The sequence below is a fragment of the Durio zibethinus genome, chromosome 24, assembly GCF_047325235.1.
Source record: "Durio zibethinus cultivar Kanyao isolate XHJ-2024 chromosome 24, ASM4732523v1, whole genome shotgun sequence".
Lineage (NCBI taxonomy): Eukaryota > Viridiplantae > Streptophyta > Magnoliopsida > Malvales > Malvaceae > Durio > Durio zibethinus.
The window spans coordinates 21471795-21492896 of NC_143185.1; the positions used below are offsets into that span (position 1 = coordinate 21471795).

At 29.9% G+C, this 21102-nt stretch overlaps 1 protein-coding gene and 1 pseudogene across 2 annotated transcripts; one reads left to right on the plus strand and one right to left on the minus strand.

The window, feature by feature from the left end:
- The first annotated feature begins 6866 nt into the window (after positions 1-6866).
- Positions 6867-8992, plus strand: LOC111317287 (uncharacterized). The gene is made up of 2 exons (XM_022919757.2): positions 6867-7023; positions 7436-8992. Exon 2 carries the CDS (start codon positions 7519-7521, stop codon positions 8665-8667), a length of 1149 nt encoding a protein of 382 aa, XP_022775492.1. The 5' UTR covers positions 6867-7023; positions 7436-7518; the 3' UTR covers positions 8668-8992.
- Positions 8993-10136: 1144 nt separating this feature from the next.
- Positions 10137-13783, minus strand: LOC111317288 (uncharacterized; annotated as a pseudogene). The gene is made up of 4 exons (XR_016333085.1): positions 13379-13783; positions 12256-12872; positions 11623-11670; positions 10137-11540 (listed from the first exon to the last, which is right to left on the minus strand). The product of XR_016333085.1 is annotated as an uncharacterized LOC111317288 (transcript).
- Positions 13784-21102: the final 7319 nt, after the last annotated feature.

The window sequence follows — 21102 nt, forward strand, 5'->3', positions numbered from 1 at the left end:
GTATCTTTTTCTCATGTACCTTATAACCAACTTTTTTCATATTTTTTTTGTCAATGTAAAAGTTGTTAGAAAAAATAATTAAGAGAGGAAGAATACTAGAAAAAATTTTGGCTTTGAGATGTGAATAATATTTTTTAAAAATAATTATATCTTTAGAATATAACAAAGCTTCAAACTTTCTAATCAGAATAGTAAAAATAGTTATACTAAAAAATTTATTTATAATGAATGAGTAGACATAAACTTCTATTTAAATGATTATGATTTTTTGTATAATCATAACTTTTATAAATAATAATTTATTTATATTCAAATAGTTATGACCATTTGTTATATGATAATTATTTTTATTCAAACATAATTATTTAAAATATGAATAAAATTAATACAAAAATTAATTTTATTCATCAATAATTAAATTTTTTTATTCAATATGGAATACACCACATTCTAAAATACCAATAATCCGTCACTAGTTTGGAATGTTTGTACTTAATTTTTACCTTTCACACAAATAAATATTATGAATACAAGAAAGTATCTCTCAATTTATCTGCAGATTAAATCTTAACTCTTAGTGTTAAAATTGAAGATATAACACATATAATACTTATTTATTCTTCTGTCAAGAGGTTTACAATCGATTTTAATACTATTATGGTCATGTATTAATCCTATTCATAAATATTTACAATAAAGACCCTAATTATTCTTGTTGAAGTGATACCACTTCTATGTTTATATAGGTAAAATTTTCATTCTGTCTACATTACTTTAAATATTTAAAACTCTATTAAGAGTATAAAACTCATCATCACCGTACAATGGATCACACTAATTTTTAAAATTTGAATGGATTTTACTAGTATTTAACAGACACATAACAATAATTTATTTTTACCCATTAAACTTTGTAATTAGATATTATTAATTCAAAGTTAGGTTCCCATTATTGGTGTCTAATAGTAAGGGCTTAAATCTATTTTACTTGTAGTACTACTAACCAAATATCCTGAAATTCAATTTGTTTTATCGTAATTACCAACACTTGAGATTGAATTTCTAATATAATCACATCAGGCTAATAAGTCCAAACTTTTTATTTTGCATATCATTTATATACTCCAGACATTGTTGCCTTATTCCTATTATTTTAAGAAATAGTTAGTTTTGCTTATGGCCATAACTCTTATTTATTAATTTTAACCATTCTATTTCTATACTTTTATACATTTTTAATACAATTATATTTCTAGTACAATTGGATAAACTTAATGAATAAACAAAATGATTTTAGTCCTTTTAAAATTTTGAATGACCTTTTTTTATAGCTTTACTTTAATAAGTGTTTAAACTTATCAGCTAATATAATTTGTTCATAAAATTATACTAAAATCTTACAATACTATGGTGGTAGTTTTTATTTCTTTTGATTCTTATCACCCCCACCATGTGCAAGTATGCATTCTTTTATTAAAGAATATCTCATTTAATTATTAAGATATCATATATACTTAATCATGTTGGTATTTTATTTATCTTTTCACTATTTGATGTTTTTTTTAAATAATAGGAGGCCTCCAAATCCACCCTTAGTGAAAGATAATTAGCTGATATCATAATATTTCAATAAATATTTTAAAACTTTTATATTTTAACTCAATATAAGAGTTTACATCAGTAAGTAGATTTCAAATATAATCATGCTTTTATAATCTTCTTTTAGGACTTTTATGTCAATTCATAAATATTTATATGAATCTATTTCATCATGGATACTATTAATAATTTTTATTAGCACGAACAAAACCATTTTTATCACTCAAATGAATCAAATAGCATTCTTTTGCTATTATAAAGTTTTTTAAATTCACAAGATCTTTGAATCACTCATGGCTTTCAAAGTAAATATACTTTGAAATTTTCACTATATAAAACTATAGATGATAAATCATTTGTACAATCCATGAATTAGACCATATACATAACAAAAATGGTCATAACGTGATCAAGATTATGGCATCAATTTTGGTTTATGGCTATTCTAAGCCAACTATAATAATTCACCTCATACCTACAAATCATATAGATTTGGCTATTAAAATTATCTCATTTATAATGATGGCTTTTAGTGAAAACCAATTATCTTAAATGTTATCATGAGTTTTCAATGCATATAATAATTGTCCAATGGCCAATTTCGAATTCATCATTATTGAAACCTCTAAACTTGATTTCAAAATTTTATGTGAACTTTATTTTTTCATCATTGTGTAACCTATATATCTCTATTATTTATCACTTTTAATTGGTCATAACATTTTCAGATATATAATAAATTCAAATTTTACTCATAGGACCAATATGCTTATAAACAATAAGAGTCCATAGTATATTTAACTCCAATTTCAAATACTTTCACAATCATTTTGTGATCAATATATTAATATCTAGATCACCATATCAATGCAAGTCATGAAATATGAATCCAAAAAATCATTTTCATAAAATAATATAAATAATAATTATAATATGAATTTTACTCATATTTCATGTAAAAATTCATGATGAATTTGCACAGGTTAAATCATTGATTGGCTAACTCTAAGGCTTATGGCTTTCACAAACCAATATTATTATCTAAGCCCATATATTAATATGGTATATAACTAGCCACATCCTTATCATTGTCATGAACTATTGAAAACCTCATAAACTTGTTCATTTTTTATTTTAATAGCCTACAAAAGATCATTTTTTCAGGTACAAAAAGCAAAAATACATGCATTGTCTTTAATCAATAATGTATTAATTGGATGATGGCATTTTATTTCCATAGTCCATATCTTTCTTATATGTATAAGAAAGAAAATTTCATCACATTCAATTCATTTTTGTAATATATGACAAATTGTACCAATATTTGTCATGCTATCATAAAATAAAATTAAACACATGCATGCATTGGTGCCTTTGGAACATTGAATTTGCATGTTATTTTCTAATATATAAACACGCATAATTAGACATTGATGAGCATCATTTAAAATGCTAGTAACCGACAAATACTTCAATATTTTTTAATTATATCAACTTTTGATTTATAAACAACCAACAAAAAGTATGATCATATAAATAGCTTAACTCAACTTATTATCTCAATTTTGATGCCATGATTTAATAATAAAACTAATCTTGTAGTCAAATCTTATTTTTTGCATATATTCTCTACTTGCATCTAATTTCTCATGATAAATTTCTTGACTCATTTCTGATTATCTTCATAGAAATTATGGGACAATTTGCCTATTCTATATATAACGAAGACATGATAATTAAACAATCGGTCATTCCATTAGAATCCAATTTAATTCGTTACTTAATAACAAGTGATAATTTTTTTGGTTGTAGATCAATTCATGTCTTTCTCTTTTATGTTTTCAGGCTATTGCCCATTTCAATCTTCATAAGTATCGATTTTTCAAATATATATAATATAATTCATTAAACCCAATTATGGAGTCAATTTCAGTATATGCATAAACTTATGCAATATAATTATTTTTTTTGTGCATAATTGCTAGTAAAAAAAATTGATTGAATGAAATAAACACATTAATAATTTATTTCATTAGTATGTAAAAAATAAAATACATATCTCTAATGAAGATCTTTATGAAAATTAACATTTTAGTCTATAAAAACATTAATCCTTTGACACCTTAAACATTTTCTAATATTAATCTCCAAATCATGCTAATTTATTTTCCTTTTATCTTACTCATATGAAATATAAATTTCTCATAATTACCTTTAAATTGTTAGAAAAAATAATTAAGAGATGAGGAATAATATAAAGAATTTTGGCTTTAAGAGGTGAGAAAACACTTTCTTAAAGGCAATTATGCCTTCAAGATACAACAAAACCTCAAACTCTCTAATTAGAATTAGTAAAAATGGTTATACTGAAATATTTATTTATAATGAATGAACAGACATAAACTTTTATTCATATGGTTATGACCTTCTATATAATCATGACTTTCATGAATAACAATCTATTTATATTCAAATAGTTATGATCATTTGTCATATGATAATTGTTTATATTCAAACATAATTATTTAAAATATGAATAAAATTAATACAAAAATTAATTTTATTCATCAATAATTAAATCTTTTTTATCCAATGTGGGATTCATCATATTTTAAACTACCAACACAAGTAATGTAAGTATCAAATAAAGAATCGAACATACTATTTAAAATGTAGCCCATACATTTATAATCCTCATTATCTTATTTTTGCCTTTTGTAAGTTTCATTGTGAGATTCATCTTCTTTCTCTTTTGATTATAGAATGGTGAGAACATTCATTCTTCAATGTGGTAAGGAGGATGTGTACCTTTTGTTATCACCTTAGAAAGCTACCTCCATCAAAATATTTGAAATTTTGGAAGTTTGTTGTCCATATTGCTTAAATAATCATTAAGATTGTTAGAAAAATAATATGGATAACAAAGTTATAAATAAAACTTGATACTTGATTGTCTTGTGAACTTCTTGTAGTCTCTTTATTGACTAGTAGGAGTTAAGCAATTATGGACCTTCAATCACAAATTAAATGACTTTAATGCATACTACAAATATCACTTTCCTTAAAGATTATTTCACTCTAACTACTTATAATATGCAAAAAGGTGAATGAAAACTTTTCCAAAATACAATGAAACCTTGTTTGTTTATACCTTGTATTAATATAACAAATCATTAAACACACCTTAGTATGAATAGAAAATACCTTGTTTTTGTAGGGTTTTTCTACAACAAACAATACTAAAGCAACTTGCTTTGTTTATGAGAAAGAAATGAGAAAAAAAAGAGAGTAATTCATAATTGAATCAGATTAAATTGAATGCCAAATAAATTCACATTAATCTTTATTTATAAATATTGAATCCTAAAGTTATGATTCATTGATTATGTTATCTCAATAAAATATTACTTCTTTTTAATTATAAATATATTTTTTTCAAAATTTGCATACATATTTATTCATTTGAATAATCAAACTTTTTATATAAAAAGAAATCATTTTTTACGTTTTTTAAAAGTTGTAAATTTTCACACAAAACAGTTAATTGCCCTAAGAAGGCAATCGGCTACTTCTTTGTATTTCTAACTTTCATAATACTTTTAGAAGTAGGGTAATCGACTCCTTTATAAAATAATCGACTCTTTTCACATATCCGAATGTATCTTATACATGAGTAGTCGACATAGCATTTGGTTTTTTTCAATTCAGAAAGGTTTCCACATTCCGCCTTATATAGCGCAATCGACTCAAAATTTATAACAATCAATTATTTATAGTACAAATCTATCTTTGAAGATTATCATCTAATGCTAATCGATTCCCAAATGGTTTGAAATCAATTTCACACTCTTTTCAAACATAGCAATCAATTGCTTTAAATAGATAATCGACTATTATTTATATAGAATCTAAGTTCAATTTTGATATGACAAAACTGTCTATTTTATACCCTTAACAATCAACTATTTTTTCTGAATAAATAAGGAAGTCAACTATTCCAAATATGTCAATTGATTACTCTCTTATATAATCTTTTTATATGATTTTTTAAAAATCTATAATCATATCTTTGACTTTTTAAAAACTTTACCTTTAATGGTATACTATCAATATAGGAAAATATCTCTTTAGGCATTCTATTTTATTTTCTATACTAATAGAATGGAGATATACTACTCTTTGGAAGTTGAAGAGTTGAATTTTCGTGACTTGCTTTTGAAATTTCCCTTTTTAATGGGCAAATAGGGCTGTAATGTAAGAAGGGGAAACATCTGCTGTTATTCTATATCACAAGTGCTGTTCTAGGTCGTTGTTAAATATTAGGCTTCAGTTGTTCTTTCATCCAATTTTTGCATTCGACATTGCTCTCTCCAGGAATTGACAGTGTGTCTCAGGCATTTCTAGCTTTCAATCTCTTTTACTTCTTTGAGAAAATTTAAGGGGAGGGGGGGGGGGGGGGCATACTGCTTAAACAGAATGATGTATAGCTTATTGAAAAGATAACTAGTAATTGGAGAATTGTGTTGGGAGTTTGTATGTAGCTGTGGTTATTAATCATATACAATTGTTTTAATTGATTCTCTTCGAAGGAGCTGCGCCGCCCTCCAATGAAGATATGGCATTGTGTTCTAGCATTGACAAGGAAAGTCCAGTCCAGTCCAGTGAATTTTGTATATATGCACAACAATTAGCAAGCAAAAAAAAAAAAAAAAAAAATTCTGGATTGCTGCAGGTAGTAGAGATAGTGGAAAATGCATAATATCGTGGAAGTAAAAGAAGCTGATCCATTGTTGTAGAAGTGGATGAAGATCAGAGATTTTACAGCATTTGATATAATATAATGTATTCATTCTTTGAATAGAAAATGAATCAATCTTTACGGTTTACGGCTTTGTTTTCATTCCTTTAAATCTAATTAATTAATTGAATTTGTTAGAGGAATAAATAAACAATTTATTAAAGAATAATCGGATGTGATGGTGATGGTGACGATGAATAAACAAGACAAAGCAATTTTAAGTTGGTGTTGGAGAAATGAATTGAAAACACTTGCTTTTACTTTTCGCCGAGCCAGCGTCTCTGTTTTGTCAGGAAAAGAAATATTTGGCAGAAAACTGCTTTTGGCTTGCCTTTGGTAAGAAAAATTTTGAAAATGAAAAAAAAAAGCCTTTATTTATTTATTGATTTAGGTAATGAAACCAATCGGAATTGTTTGTGACATAAGTTACGTGGACTAAATCTCTCTACTTGAAAAATCAAAATTCAAAACCAACTGCTTATATATATATATATATATATATATATATATATAAGCCCTAATTTCATCCTTGTCAACCAACTCTTTCTCGTCAATCCAACCATACAACCAAATAGTCTCTCTTTCTCTGAGACGCCAACCAATCGCCGGCATAAATAAATGATCAGGTATTGAATCAAAATTCACTCTCTTTTCATTCATTCATTCATTTATTCAAATCTTCTTCTCTTTTCCGTTTATTAATCAACGTCTCTTTTGTTTATGTTTTAAGTCATTCTCCTCTTCAATCTTGTTGCTTTCATTGTCAAAATCTTCAACTTGGCTATTCATCTCATTGCATTTGTTCACTCTCTTTTACCTCAACTTCTTATATAACTGAATCTGTGTATAGGGTTTTCAAATTTCCATTCTTTATTCCATTTACAACAGATGAAACATCTTTCAATTCCGATTCATCTATTAATGCCGCTTCTACTCAAATCTATACGTTTTCTGAATTACTAATTTGATTTTTGCCTGAGAATTCAGATTTTCTTTACCATTTAGCACTGAATCTATATATGATTACTGTTGTTTTAGGTTGGAGTTGGATGTGATTGGGGCGGTTGGATTGTTATCCATGTAGGTTTTTAAGATTTTAATAAATTGTGAGAGGAATATTAATGGAGGCTAACATTTGTGACCTCAATCACTTGGAGGCCGATGTCCTTCTGCCTCCTCGGAAGCGCCTGCTTGCTGGATTTAAGAAACAAGCTTCAAATCCCAATGGTGCTTCTGATCAGCCTACGGTTGCTTCTTCCTCTTCGTCTCCTCCTTCACCCTCACCCTTCCCCTCCCCGTCCCCTTCTACTTCTTCAAGCGATGTTAATGCCCATCTTGATAATTTCTTGAGTTCCCATTTTAATAACCCACATCTTTCTCCCCAAGAGATTTTGGAAACATCAAGAGCAGCAGCTACTGCTGCTGCTAAGGCTGCAGAGGCTGCCAGAGCTGCTGCAGAGGAGAAGGCTGCAATTGCAGCTAATGCTGTCGTGGCAGCTAAGAATGCTTTGGACATGGTAGCATCATTTTCTGAAGACACCATTAGTAAGGATAGATACCTGAAAAATAATAAGCTCAACAAGAAGCATGTCCCAGTTCAACTCTTATACAAAAAGCACCAACCAATCGAGACTTATAAGACAGATGAAGATTTAGCCGGTAGATTGCATCGAGCAGTCAACACTTCTCCAAGAATCTCGAAGAATTCTCCAACTTCTGAAAGAAGAGGTCATAAACAAAAAAGGCCTAAGGGCTTACTGACTCTTGAGAAAACAATGGTTTCCAATGGGGGTATAGTCTCTGGAGGAAGCCCATCTTCTACATGCAATGGAGGTACTATAGCAGGCAAAATTGATTCTGAGTACTCCATTGAAGAGTCCGTTAAAGCAGAGGCAAAGGGAGCCACATACGAAAAATCTGGACAATCGGAGATGGATGATGGTGAAGCAGAATCAAGTCATTCAAAGAAAAAAGCTTGTGAAGATGCGTATTCTCCTGGTCAAAAGAGGGGAAGAGTGAAGCTAAAGAAGTTGCCCTTAAGCATTTGTTCCTACAGGAATCGAGTGAATCCCAAGGAAGAGATGATAAATAAGAGCTCTCCATTGACGGAAAAGAAGATGGGTAATACAACTGCTGCTGCTGCTAAGCACTTGTTTTCTCTAGAGCCCTCTGCTGATGGTGTTATTTCGATTGAAGGTACACCTATGTGGAAATGCCAGGATTTCAAGGCTCCTGCATGTGTCAAACAGAAAAAAGTCATCCAATCATAATGTTAAGTTCCTATTCTTATAACGGATGGCTTTAATGCCCTCTGCTGATGGTGTTATTTCAATTGAATGTACACCTATATCTGGAAATGCCTGGATTTCAAGGCCCTTGCATGTATCAAACAAAACAAAGTCATGCAATCATAATGTTCAGTTCCTATTCTTATAATAGGTGGCTTCGATGATAAAAGTTAATAGCTGAGGTAGGATTTGCGGTTCTCTTTTTGTAAGAATGACTTTACTCCATTTAGCTTTTTGCTGGTTTTTAGTTTTGTAACGAAGTTGAATAGACAGAATGTAAATTTGAATGCTCAACTGCTTGCCTCTACACTTTACTAATGGTGCTTGCTGCGTTAAATGACAACAATATTTGGAGTAGAGATAAAAAGGAATGCAATAAATTTGGGCCGTTCCTTGTTAATTTTTTGCATATTCATCCTGCTTTCTGGGATGATGCTAGATTTAATGCCTTTAGTATTGTTTTTCCAGCAGTTGATTCATTATTTTCTTCTACTTTATCTATATTCTTTTGTGGTTCTCCTTTGTTTTAAATTATTGCTGTATGAAATTCCTTATTGTTAGATGCACTGTTGATGGATATAGAAACAATTTCATAATTTAACGTGTTTAATGAAGGATATCTGTGAAGTTGGTGTTTCTCAAAAATGGTTACACCATAGTAATCGATCACCCAACAATGGTGTTTTCTTTTACCGACAATGATTGTTCTTGTCAACGAAGGATTTGCCTCTTCTGTTTTTCCTCACTATCTATCTGTAAATTTGATGAATTGAGAAATCTTTGTCTGGAGTTCCATCTTTGACATGCTGATGGCTGCTGCACTTTAGCAATGTACTCTCCGTTTATTATGATTGGCTTTTTTAGGGATAGAAGTTCCTTGCATGCTACTTTGCTTCAGGCCATGCTGTGATTGTGAAATGTTTTAAGTTTTAACAAAATTACGGAAGGATATTTGCTTAACAGTCTTGTCGATCCTCCTTAGTAGTAACGTGACTTATGTGGGCGAGGATGAGAGTTGACTAGGTAAGTAGGCGCAACACGTCAAAATCTGCTGATAATTTATGAACTTAATCGGGCAAAAAACCAAATTGAAAACTGTCATTCACATTTCATATTTAAGAACTACCTGTAATCACGTGCAGTTCAGCGCAAGGATTGGGGTATTATTATTGTGATAGGCAACCTATAGGGTGCAAGCAAGAAACTTGCCATGTTTGTTAGCTGGAAACGATTGTCATGTTTTTGGATCTTAACTGCCAATCTGGAACAAGAAAAGACAGACAGGATCTGGGAAAAGTCTTAGAGCAGAATGTAGACGAATGGCTTTAGCACAATTAGTTAAAGCACAAGGCAAGACATGTTTCATTCCTTGGTTGATGCTACTATACCAGCGGGACCAGTCCCACCTATCACTTGACCAAATCAAATGCGCAAGCAAGAAAAATCGCCTAAACGAAGCAAAATGTATCCATAAATAATAAACCTTTTTATTACAAAAGCGAGAGCATAATAAAGCTATACACCAACGGGCAACGGCTGTCTCAGGCCAGGGTCCAACAGGATATTTTCCTTTTTATTATCTATTCATTCATGCATTGCTCTTCTCGCCTGTCTTTGTCGTGCCAGTATATGCTCTTTTCTTCCCTGGTATTCAGGCCCAATGCTCCAAGGAGCAGTGCAGAAGAATATGATGTCCATCAGGGTTCACCTTGAATTCCCTCAAGTTAGTTGCAGCCACAGCCTCCATGCATTCATATATACTGTACGGTACTACTTTAGTCCTACAAAAAGATATAAGTAGTGATTTGGACCTAGCTATATCAAATAGAACGCCGGTAACAGCTAGACCGGTGATGAAAGGCGCAGCAAGTACTTGCAGTTGCAGGTCTGGTGGACAGCTAAACTGCAAGAGAGATGTTGAGAAGCACTCACAAGTCAAAGCTTAATTAGGCGACAGGGTAGCCAGGGCCACGAACCAATGATAAGTTGAACCAGTGTTCTTCTCTAAGCTAATTGCTCTCAGCACCTATAAAGGCTATAAACTCTACTAGCCAACGGCTGGGACCAAAGCTTGTAGTCTCTTGATTGGAATTTGGTTAAGTAACCCAAATTCCGTCCTTCTCTACTCTACTACAAGAATCGCGAGGTAGCCAAAAGCACAAAGCATTCAGGCTGGTTGATATTCAAGATCCTTTTACATGACATGAAAAAACATTGAAAGGATTCAACACTTACACGTGATTCAAAATAATCAAAACTTTCAGCATAGCAGAATCACCATATGCATGCATTAATTAAAGAATGTGAAGAAACACGTTTTATGTAACAAAAGTGCCACTAGTTTCTGTCATCGCAGTTAAACTCCCCTCGCCCATGTCATTTCCTGGCAATGGTTATTACTTTACATTTAGTTAATCATTAATCAAAAACTAAATCTTATTAAAAAAATTTAACAAAAAAAAAAAAAAAACCACAATTAATACTCGTACAGGTGGAGGGAGGGGCAAGAAAGTAATACGGCTGTACATCTTTAATCCCTTCATCACTTGCCCACTTTAAATCTGAAGGTTGCTCATTCCAACATCCACGTTAGATTGGCCATCCATCTCATTCTGATCTAAGCTCCTGAGATTGAGCCATGAGTGTTGCAGGCACTGCTGAGCAGTTGGTCGCTTCTCTGGTGAAAAATCGAGAAGAGGACAAAGAAACTCTGCAAACTCACGTGCATCACTCTCAGAGAATTTGCATTTATCCACCAACAATTGATCAAGTAGCCAAAACTTCAGCCTCCGAATCCTCTTCAGATCCCCATGCCTGTCAAAAAAATCCTTTGACCGAGCTCCTCCAATGGCAATCTGCTCGCAGTCGCAAAAAAAGAAATTTGTATCAAAAGAATTTTATGAATGGGAGAGGACATTAATCCAGAAATAATTTTACCTTTCGAGGTATCTTTCCAAGAAGTTCCATCATGAGAGCAAGGTGATCCTGGGAGCAACCCAATGAAAAATTTTATTCCCACGTCTTTTAATTTACCATGTCACCGTCATTAATAACGACCTATAAATATAATTAAACAAAAAATAGTTCGCATGCTCATAATCAATTCTAATCAAAGACAATAATTAAAATCTCACTTAGAAGTGTCTTTCTTAGAACCATTATACACTTCATATATATATAAAATTTAATTTGCATTATAAAAAGACAACAGGATTAGTATGATCCAGGCCTGTATTCTACTTGGCACATCTCTTTTTTATTGCTTTTTCCGGATGACAGCCAGGAGAAAAGAAAGCAAATGACACCTTACTGGCAGGAACAGAGGGGAAGGAGGATAAAAACTCTACCGTCACAGCTGCAACGCATGAAGAATCCCTAAATAAAATAGGTGGAGAACAAAAATGATCCTGACCAGTCATCATCTCAGTAAAATATAAAACATCTCTTGTTTTCGTCATTTGCCTTTCTATAACTATATCCAAACATATACCATGCAGAAAAGGACAACGATAAGGCAGTCAGCAAGTGCTTTAACGACATTTTGAGAGCATGATGCAAGAACAGTTGTACCTCATCATCGCTAAATCCTTGTCCACTTTTAGGGGCAAACATCATGTGACCAGTAGCGAGCTCAAAGACTGTGCAAGCAAATGACCACACATCAATGGAAAAGAAATACCCAGTGCGAAGTATGACCTCAGAAGCTCTATACTGCCTCGTTTGAATTTCTTCTGTAAATTGTTTGTCAGCCCAACATGCATTTCCAAAGTCCACAACCTTGCAATATATTGTCTGTAAATTGTTTGTAAAGTCTTATTGGCAGGATCGATGGTGGAAAACAGAAGAATATTTTCAGGTTTTAGGTCAGTGTGGATTATACCAAGTTCCCTATGCAAGTAATCCAGACCTATCAAAATGCATTTGCAGATATCCCTAACTTTATTCAATTCAAGCTCTTTGTAGTGGTAAAATCTGATTAATCGAAGTAAACTATCACCAAGGAATTCAAAGACCATGCAAAGATGTTGCCCATTTGGGCCACCGTGCTTACAGTGGTCGATCAGGCGCACCACACACTTGGAATTTGAGGGGTCACCATCGGCAATAGACAAAAGGACTTCAATCTTATGAAGGGCAGCCCGAGCAAATAGTTGTGCGCTTTTCTGAATCTTTAAAGCAACATATTTCTGATTTAAAAATAAAAAAAAGGTTTAGATAATACAATCATGCTACTCAAGAGAATTCAATTCAGAAAATTTAAGGGATACCCTCTCCCTCTTAATACTATTCAGATTAGGTTTTTTGTTTTATTTTTAATGTTTATTCACTCTGATTATTATTTCATTTTTCATACTATTGGTTAAGCGGATTTCAAAAAAAGAAAGAAAGGAAACGGATGATGATATCCTAGAGATTCTATATATTGGCCTTAAAAAATAATATAACGGTTAAAGGGAAAGAATCATAAGAAAGTATGAAAAAATGATAGTTACCTAAATAGATAAGAAAAAAGAATGAATAATTGAATTAAAAAACCAAGATGTTAAGCAATTAAGCATCAGAATCAAAATTGTGTAAATTAAATGAATAATAACAAGGTCATAAACCATCAATTCATGGACATGCAAATATATATTATGATGAAGAAGAAAGATTAAAGAAATTATATATATAGATGGAAAGAAGGGCTTACAGAGGATTCAGTATCGTAAGCCAGCCATACAGAGGAGAACTGACGCCATCCCAGCTTCATCTGCGCGATGTAACGACCACCAGCGAAGGGATGGCCAATCACCACGGCATGATATCCTCCTTTCCTGTATGACTCAATTCCTTCGTCATCTTCCTCCGACCCTGATGATGAAGAACACGGCATCTCCCAACTCTGATTCGATCACTATTTCGTCCGTTCTCTGTTTATGATTTTAATGGATTTCAGAGATAATTTTGTTGGATTGAATCTTGCAAGCCCCTGTTCCAAGGAGACCAATTTTTTTTTTTTTTTGGTCTTGTTATTTTTTGGAGGTGTTGACTCTGTTTAGAGGAAATTAATGAAAAAAAGGGAAATTTCTAAATGTTTTTTGTCCGATTTGTTTGCTTTATTTCCTTTTGCTTTTAATTTTTGGAGTGCTGCTATTTGCAGTTGAATTTTTTTTTTAGTACACCTCCAAATTTTAATATTTAATGAAATTACTTAAAAATTTATTAGTTAATTATTTTTTTATAGTTTACATTTTATTTAAAAAATTTATTTTTTGAAAATCTTTAAAATTTTTTTAAAAAATGAATATCTAAAAATCATTAAGATCCATTTTCAGAATCTTTAGATTTTCATAAGTTTTTAAAAGTTTTTGGACATTTTTTTAAAAAATTTTTTAAGAATTTTTAAAAATTTATTTTCAAAAATTTTGAATTGTATCTAAATATTTAATATGAAATCTTATGAAATTAAATACAAAATCAAATAAAAAATAGAAAAAAACAAATGGCGTGCCTTTGATTTTATTTTTTAAAATTTCGAATGAGTAAAATTTTTTTTGAATTTGGATTTATTCGGATTTAAAATCCTTTAGGTTTTTGATTGAAAAAAGAGAAGAGATGAGATGTGAGGTGATGAGATTTTTGAGTTTTTGATAAATTTGTATTTTAAGTTTGAGATGTATTGAATAAAAAATTAAGTATTAATAATAATGAGGAGCGAAGAGAGAAAATTGGGTGTAAACTTTTAATTTGGGGAGTTTTGAGAGGGTAGGGTAGAGAGAGTTTCAAAATGTGTGTGGCTTTGAATACAAAGTATGCAACCAGTGGTTGTGACTTGTTCCTTTCCCATCATTTCCTCTATGTTCGCGCATTGATACTTAGGTACGAAAAAAAATATAAAAAATTAATTAATTAAAAATTTTAACATTCGATTTAATTTGACTCTATTTTTTATTCGATTTATATTAAATTTGAATATTAAATTATATATTAAGTTTAGTTTGGATTTTAAATCAAAAAGTAAAAAATTAAAAAAAATTAAATTGAATTCAATTATATATTTTTTTATTAAATTTTATATATATTTTAAATATTTATAAAATAAAAATAAAAATAAAAATAAAAATTGTATATTAAAATTTATTTAAACTCTGAATGTTTGCACATTGTTGTGGGATTAAAATATTATTATTATTGTACATTTATCATTTATTAATATTTTATTAATTTCAATAAATAATTTTACAATTACTTAATTAGCATCATATATGAAAAAGTTTCTAAGACACATTAGAATAATTAAAAAGAACATACAACATCATTGTGCCACTAATCTCACACTAAAATATCTGATGAATCCAAAGTAAGGTTAGAAATGTTTTTTAAGCTTGGAATCACATTTCAATTATGCCTAAAAAATTTGTATTCTCTCTTACACCTTAAAACTATAAATACTTTCCACATATACTATATATTGTTAATAAATTCACTGTTAGTACAAACACTAAAAATCTGAAATTACTACTTTTGGTAAATCTAAAATTTTGAGAAAAAACTCCAAGGTGTGTAATAGTGTTACTTTCTTTAAGGTTTTATTTGCCTTCACAGTATTATTTACTTAGTAAGTGTGTAAAAGGGTTACAGGCCATAAACCTTGAGGATACAATAAAACCTAATGACTGATTGCATTTTGCACTAACGAAATCAATTTACTGAGCAATCATTGGCATATTATAAGATCACTAAACTTTTATAAAAGTTTTCTGCAGCAAAACTTTTATAAAAGAAATTTGAAGTTTGAAGAAAGAGTAAGAGTTTTAAAAATTATTTTTATGTATTTTAAGAAAACCAGAGGAACCTTTTATAAACAGATAACTGTCATTTCTTATAGACATGACTGTCTCTTTTGAATAGACAAAAATTATTTATTTTTGAATAGTTAAAACTGTTCATTTTGAACAACTTATCTTTTTATTTTGAATAGACTTAACTATCTGTTTTTATTTTTTTTAATGAGGGATTATTTTTCATATTTTATTTTAAAAATCTCTAACAATCCCTTACCATTTTCAAAATAATCCAGATTTATAATGATCTTGAAAATCAATTGCAAAAGTGAAGGTATCTTCTGATTTGAACGTTCATTTAGTGAAAACAAGTTAAAGTTAACCGAAATCGCATGGTAGACTACGCTTTGAACCAGTTATTCCATTTGGTTAATCGAACTTGTCTTACACAATGATTTCAACATCCAATGAATGCTTGGTATCTAGTGACACATTTATGACCATGTGTCTGCATCATCTTTTCATGAGTGTTGTTAGAGGCAAGCTCTTAAGCTCCTAAAAGCAGCCATCTTTCACACTTACATAAGTAGCTCCCATCAAGATTGTTCCGTAACTATAACACTATAATATATTTATGTTATGGGTCTATTAAGAGTATATTACTCATCCTTCATTTATCATTATAAGTACCTAGCACTTTACTTGGGATGGCATTAAACATAACTATAGTGCTAGCAGTCACAAATATATGATGTACTTTATCTCATTAAACTCAAGACTTGATGTTATATCAAGCGTTGAGTCGAGTTTCCATCATGGGTGACTTTACTTCATGAGCTTAAGCCCTATCCCTATCAAGGTTTTTTTTACCAATTCTCTAGCAAGACTTTTTGTTAAAAGATTTGCCAAGTCTTCATTTGACCTTACATAATTTATAGTGATCACTCCATCTAAAATTAAGTGTTGAACATAGCTATGTCTTAATCTAATATGTCTGGACTTTTCATTATATACTTAGCTATATATCCTTGATAGAGTTGCTTCATTATCACATTAGATAGAAATTGAAAAAAATTAGTTTAGGCCATAAAGGTACCTTATATAATAAATTTATTAGCCATTCAGCTTCTTTAATTATTGTGGCTGATGAAATAAACTCGGCTACCATGGTGGAATTCATTATGCATGTTTATTTCTTGGAACCTCAAAAAATGGCACCCCCACCAAGTGCAAAGATCCACCTGCTTGAAGAAATATGATTTTTCATATTAGTAATCCAAGTAGCATCAGAATATTCTTTTATAACTGAAGGATACCCACTATAACACAATCCATAATTGATTGTTTTCTTTAAATATTGAAGTACTTTTTTAATTGCTTGTCAATGCTAGTTACTTGGATTACTTGTCTACATACTTAGCTTTCCAATAGCAAATGCTCTGTTTGGCCTTGTACAAGTCATTGCATTCATCAGACAACCAATCACTCTTGCCTATTGTAATTGATCGATTATTTTACCAGTATTAGATACTAATTTTAGTTAAGAATCCATGGGTGTAGATACTAGAATACAATTGAAAAGAACAAACTTTTTAAATATTTTTTCAATATAATGTGATCGTGACAAAGTTATGCCACTATCATTCTTGATTATTCTAATTCCAAGAATAACATCTGTTACATCTATATCTTTCATTGAAAAGTTATTTGATAAAAATTTCTTTGTTTCCTTAACTTGTTCTTAATCAATGCCAATTATTAGCATATCATCCACATATAAGCAAATTATGACTCATTTGCCATTTCTAAATTTACTATATATGCACTTATCTAACTCATTAATTCTAAAACCACTAGCAAGAACAATTTCATCAAACTTTTGGTGCCATCGTTTTGGTGCTTGGTTAAGTCCATACAAGGATTTTACAAGCTTACAAACCTTATGCTCTTGACCTAAAATGATAAATCATTCTTATTGTTCCATATATATTTCCTCTTTTAATTCACCATTTAAAAATGCCATCTTTACATCTATTTGATGTATAACCAAATAACCAATCAAGGCTAATGAAATTAGAACCTAATTGTAGCAATTCTAGCTATTGGAGTATAAATATCAAAGTAGTCTATTCCTTTCTTTTGTGTAAAGCCTTTAGCTATTAACCTTGCTTTAAATTTATCTATGGTTCCATCCACCTTTATTTTCTTTTTGAAAATCCATTTACAGCCTATTGGATTAGAACCTGGTGGAAGGTTAATCAAAATCCAAGTGTTATTTCCCATTATTGACTCTATTTTATCATTTATTGCTTATTTTCAAAAAGCAAGATCTTAAGATTTGATTGCCTCTTCATATGTGACAAGATTAGACATCGCATTAAAACAATAATGAATTTTATTATCTACGCTTTCATCAGTCCTTTCCATAAGGAATATAAAAAAATTTGGTCTAAAATCTTTTACCTTTATAAGCTTTTTGCTTGTCTTTATTTCTTGATAAGATTCATCATTAATTTTAGTTTATTCTAATGGATTTAGAATTTCTTTTCCATCTGTAGGATGAATTGCTTCTAGTTATCTCGAAATAGATTTAAATCTATCTTCATAAAAATTTGCATCTCTTGATTCAATAATAGTGTTAATTGAAATTAAATCATTTGGTTCAATAACCATGAACCTATATGCTTTACTATTTTGTGCATATCATATAAATATGCATTTTATTCCTCTTTTACCCAACCTTTTCCTTTTGTTTTCTAAAATTTTACCTATAGCTCTGCATCTCTAAACTTTTAAATAATTAAGATTTAGTTTTCTTTTCTTCTATTGTTTATATGAGGTTATTTTTGTTTCATTGTTAGGAATTCTATTTAGTATATGAAAAGCTGTTAATAAAGCTTCACCAAAAATCTTTGTCCAAGACCAGAATATGATAACATTGTATTTACCATTTTTTAAAAATCCCGTTCTTCCTTACAGCTACACCATTCTGTTATGGTGTATAAGGTATAATAACTTGGTGGATCATTCTGGTGGATTCAAAGTAACTTGGACTATAATATTCTTCACCCTTATCCAACCTCAAGCACTTGATAAAAGATTCACACTGAAGTTCAACTTCAAATTTATATATGGATTCAAAGTAACTTGGACTATAATATTCTTCACCCTTATCCAACCTCAAGCACTTGATAAAAGATTCACACTGAAGTTCAACTTCAAATTTATATATATATTTTAAACTTACCAAGTACTTCATTTTTGGAATATAATAGATAAACATAATAATATCTAGTATAGTCTTCTATAAATGTTATAAAATATTTCTTTCCAGATAATATAAGAGTGCTATGCATGTCACAAACATCATCGTGAATTAACTTAAGTAACTTTGTATTTCTTTTAACCTTAGGAAAATGATTTCAGGTAATTTTAGTCAACATGCATGTATATTACATTTATTAATGTCTTGACTAATTTCAGAAATTAACAGAAGCTTACTCATATCATGCAATGTTCTATAGTTTAAATGACTTAATCTATAATGCCATGAATATGAAGATTCAACCATGTAAGTAGAAACAATATTCTTATTTTTTATTAATAATATTGAGTTTGAATATTCTCTCATACATATACCTTTTCCTAACAAAAATCTTTCCTTTAGATAGAATAAATTTATTTGTCTTAAATACAAGTTTAAAACCAAACTTGTTCAACAGACTTTCAGACACTAAGTTCTTCATAACTTTTGACACATAATAAACATCATTTAAAGTTAACGTCTTTTTCATAAGTGAATTTGAGGTCAACAGTCCCTTTGCCTTTAATTGTTGCTATAGAGGAATTTACCATATAGAAGACACTGCCATATTCACTTGGTTTGAATGTTGTGAACATGCTTTTGTCCTTGCACTCATATTTTGTTGCCCTAGAATTAACCCACCAAGATTCATCATTTTCAAGCATGTTGATTTTGAAAATCATGGCAACAAAATTTTTAGAAGTATCCCCTTTTGAGGAATCATTTTTCTTTTATAGCAACCAACATTCTTTCTTGAAATGTCATGGCTTGCCACAATGGTAACATGAGCCTTTCTTATTCTTTTTGAATTTAGGCTCATTAACAATCTATTTGAACTTGAACTTTTGTTTGTTAGGCTTTATAGTTTATCTTTCCTCCAAAACATGAACTTTAGCATCATTAGAATTGAAATTCTTGCTTTCTGTATTTCTTTTCAATTCCAAAATGATTAGCCAAAGCCTCAAGAGTGATTTCTTCTTTTTTATGTTTTAGACTTCTGTTAAAGTCATTCTATAATGGAAGAAGTTTGTATATTACGAAGGACATAATAATTATTTCATCCATACTCATATTATATTGTTTAAATTGATTAAGCATTCTTTCAATTTCATGTAGTTGTTCAATCACAAAATGTCTATCAACTATATAATAATTATTAAATGACTAATGAAAAATTTCTTACTTGTTGCATCCTCGGTCATATATCTGGTTTTCAATTTGTCCCATAACTCTTTTACAGTAACCTTATTTTGATATGTATCAAATAGGCTGTGAGACAGACCATTCAGAATATGGCTTTTACACCTATAGTCTGCAATATCCCATTTCTGACTCTCTCTTGTTGCAACAACAAATTCTTCTATTTCATTTTCTTCTAGCTTAGGAGTAGTAAGAACATATACAACCTTTAAGGTTGAAAGTAAAAAATGCATTTTCTTCTGCCATTTTCGAAAATTACCACAATTAAAATGATTTAATTTGACAAAACTACAAGCCAATTCCCTGAGTGTTGCTTTAGTAGCCATAGTTGAACCCAATAAAATCTTAAGATTATTAGAGCAAAGATTGAAAATCTGGAATTACTATTTTTGGTAAATTTCAAATTTTGAGAAAAAATTTCAACAAGTGTAATGGTGCCACTTTTCTTAAGGTTTTATTTGCTCCCACTGTATTATTTACTTAATATGTGTGTAAAAGGATTGCAGGTAATAAACTTTAAGTATACAATGAAGCCCAGTGACTGACTGCATTTTGCATTGATAAAATCAATCCACAGAGCAATCACTGGTATATCACAAAATTATTGAACTTTTGTAAAGGTTTGCTGCAACAAAACTTTTATAAAAGAAATCTAGAGTTTAAAGAAAGAGGAAAAGTTCTAAGAATTGTTTTTATGTATTTTTAGAAAACTAGAAAAGCCTTTTATAAACAGATAAATGTTCTTCCTGCAGACATAACTATCTATTTTGAATAGATAAAAACTATTTATTTTTGAACAGTTGAAACTGTTAATTTTGAATAGATTTATCTCTCCGTTTTGAACATACTTAACTATTTGTCTTTATTTTTTCTTTTCCAATATGGGATTATTTCCTATATGTTATTTTGAAAATCTCTGACATTCACTTAAATTTTCAATAAGTGAAACAAAAAATTTGAAGTATAAATATATTAATACAGCTAAAACACAACTCTTAAAACATAAATTTTAACACATAATTACTAAAGGTCAATATATATTTACTTAATTCATTCAAAACACAAAATTACAACCTGTTGCATGAAGATCAATATATATTTACTTAATTCATTCAAAACATAACATTGAAACCATTGCAAATTATT

Coding starts and splice junctions, on each gene's coding strand:
- LOC111317287 (XM_022919757.2), top strand. CDS start 7,519: ATGGAGGCTAACATTTGTGACCTCAATCACTTGGAGGCCGATGTCCTT.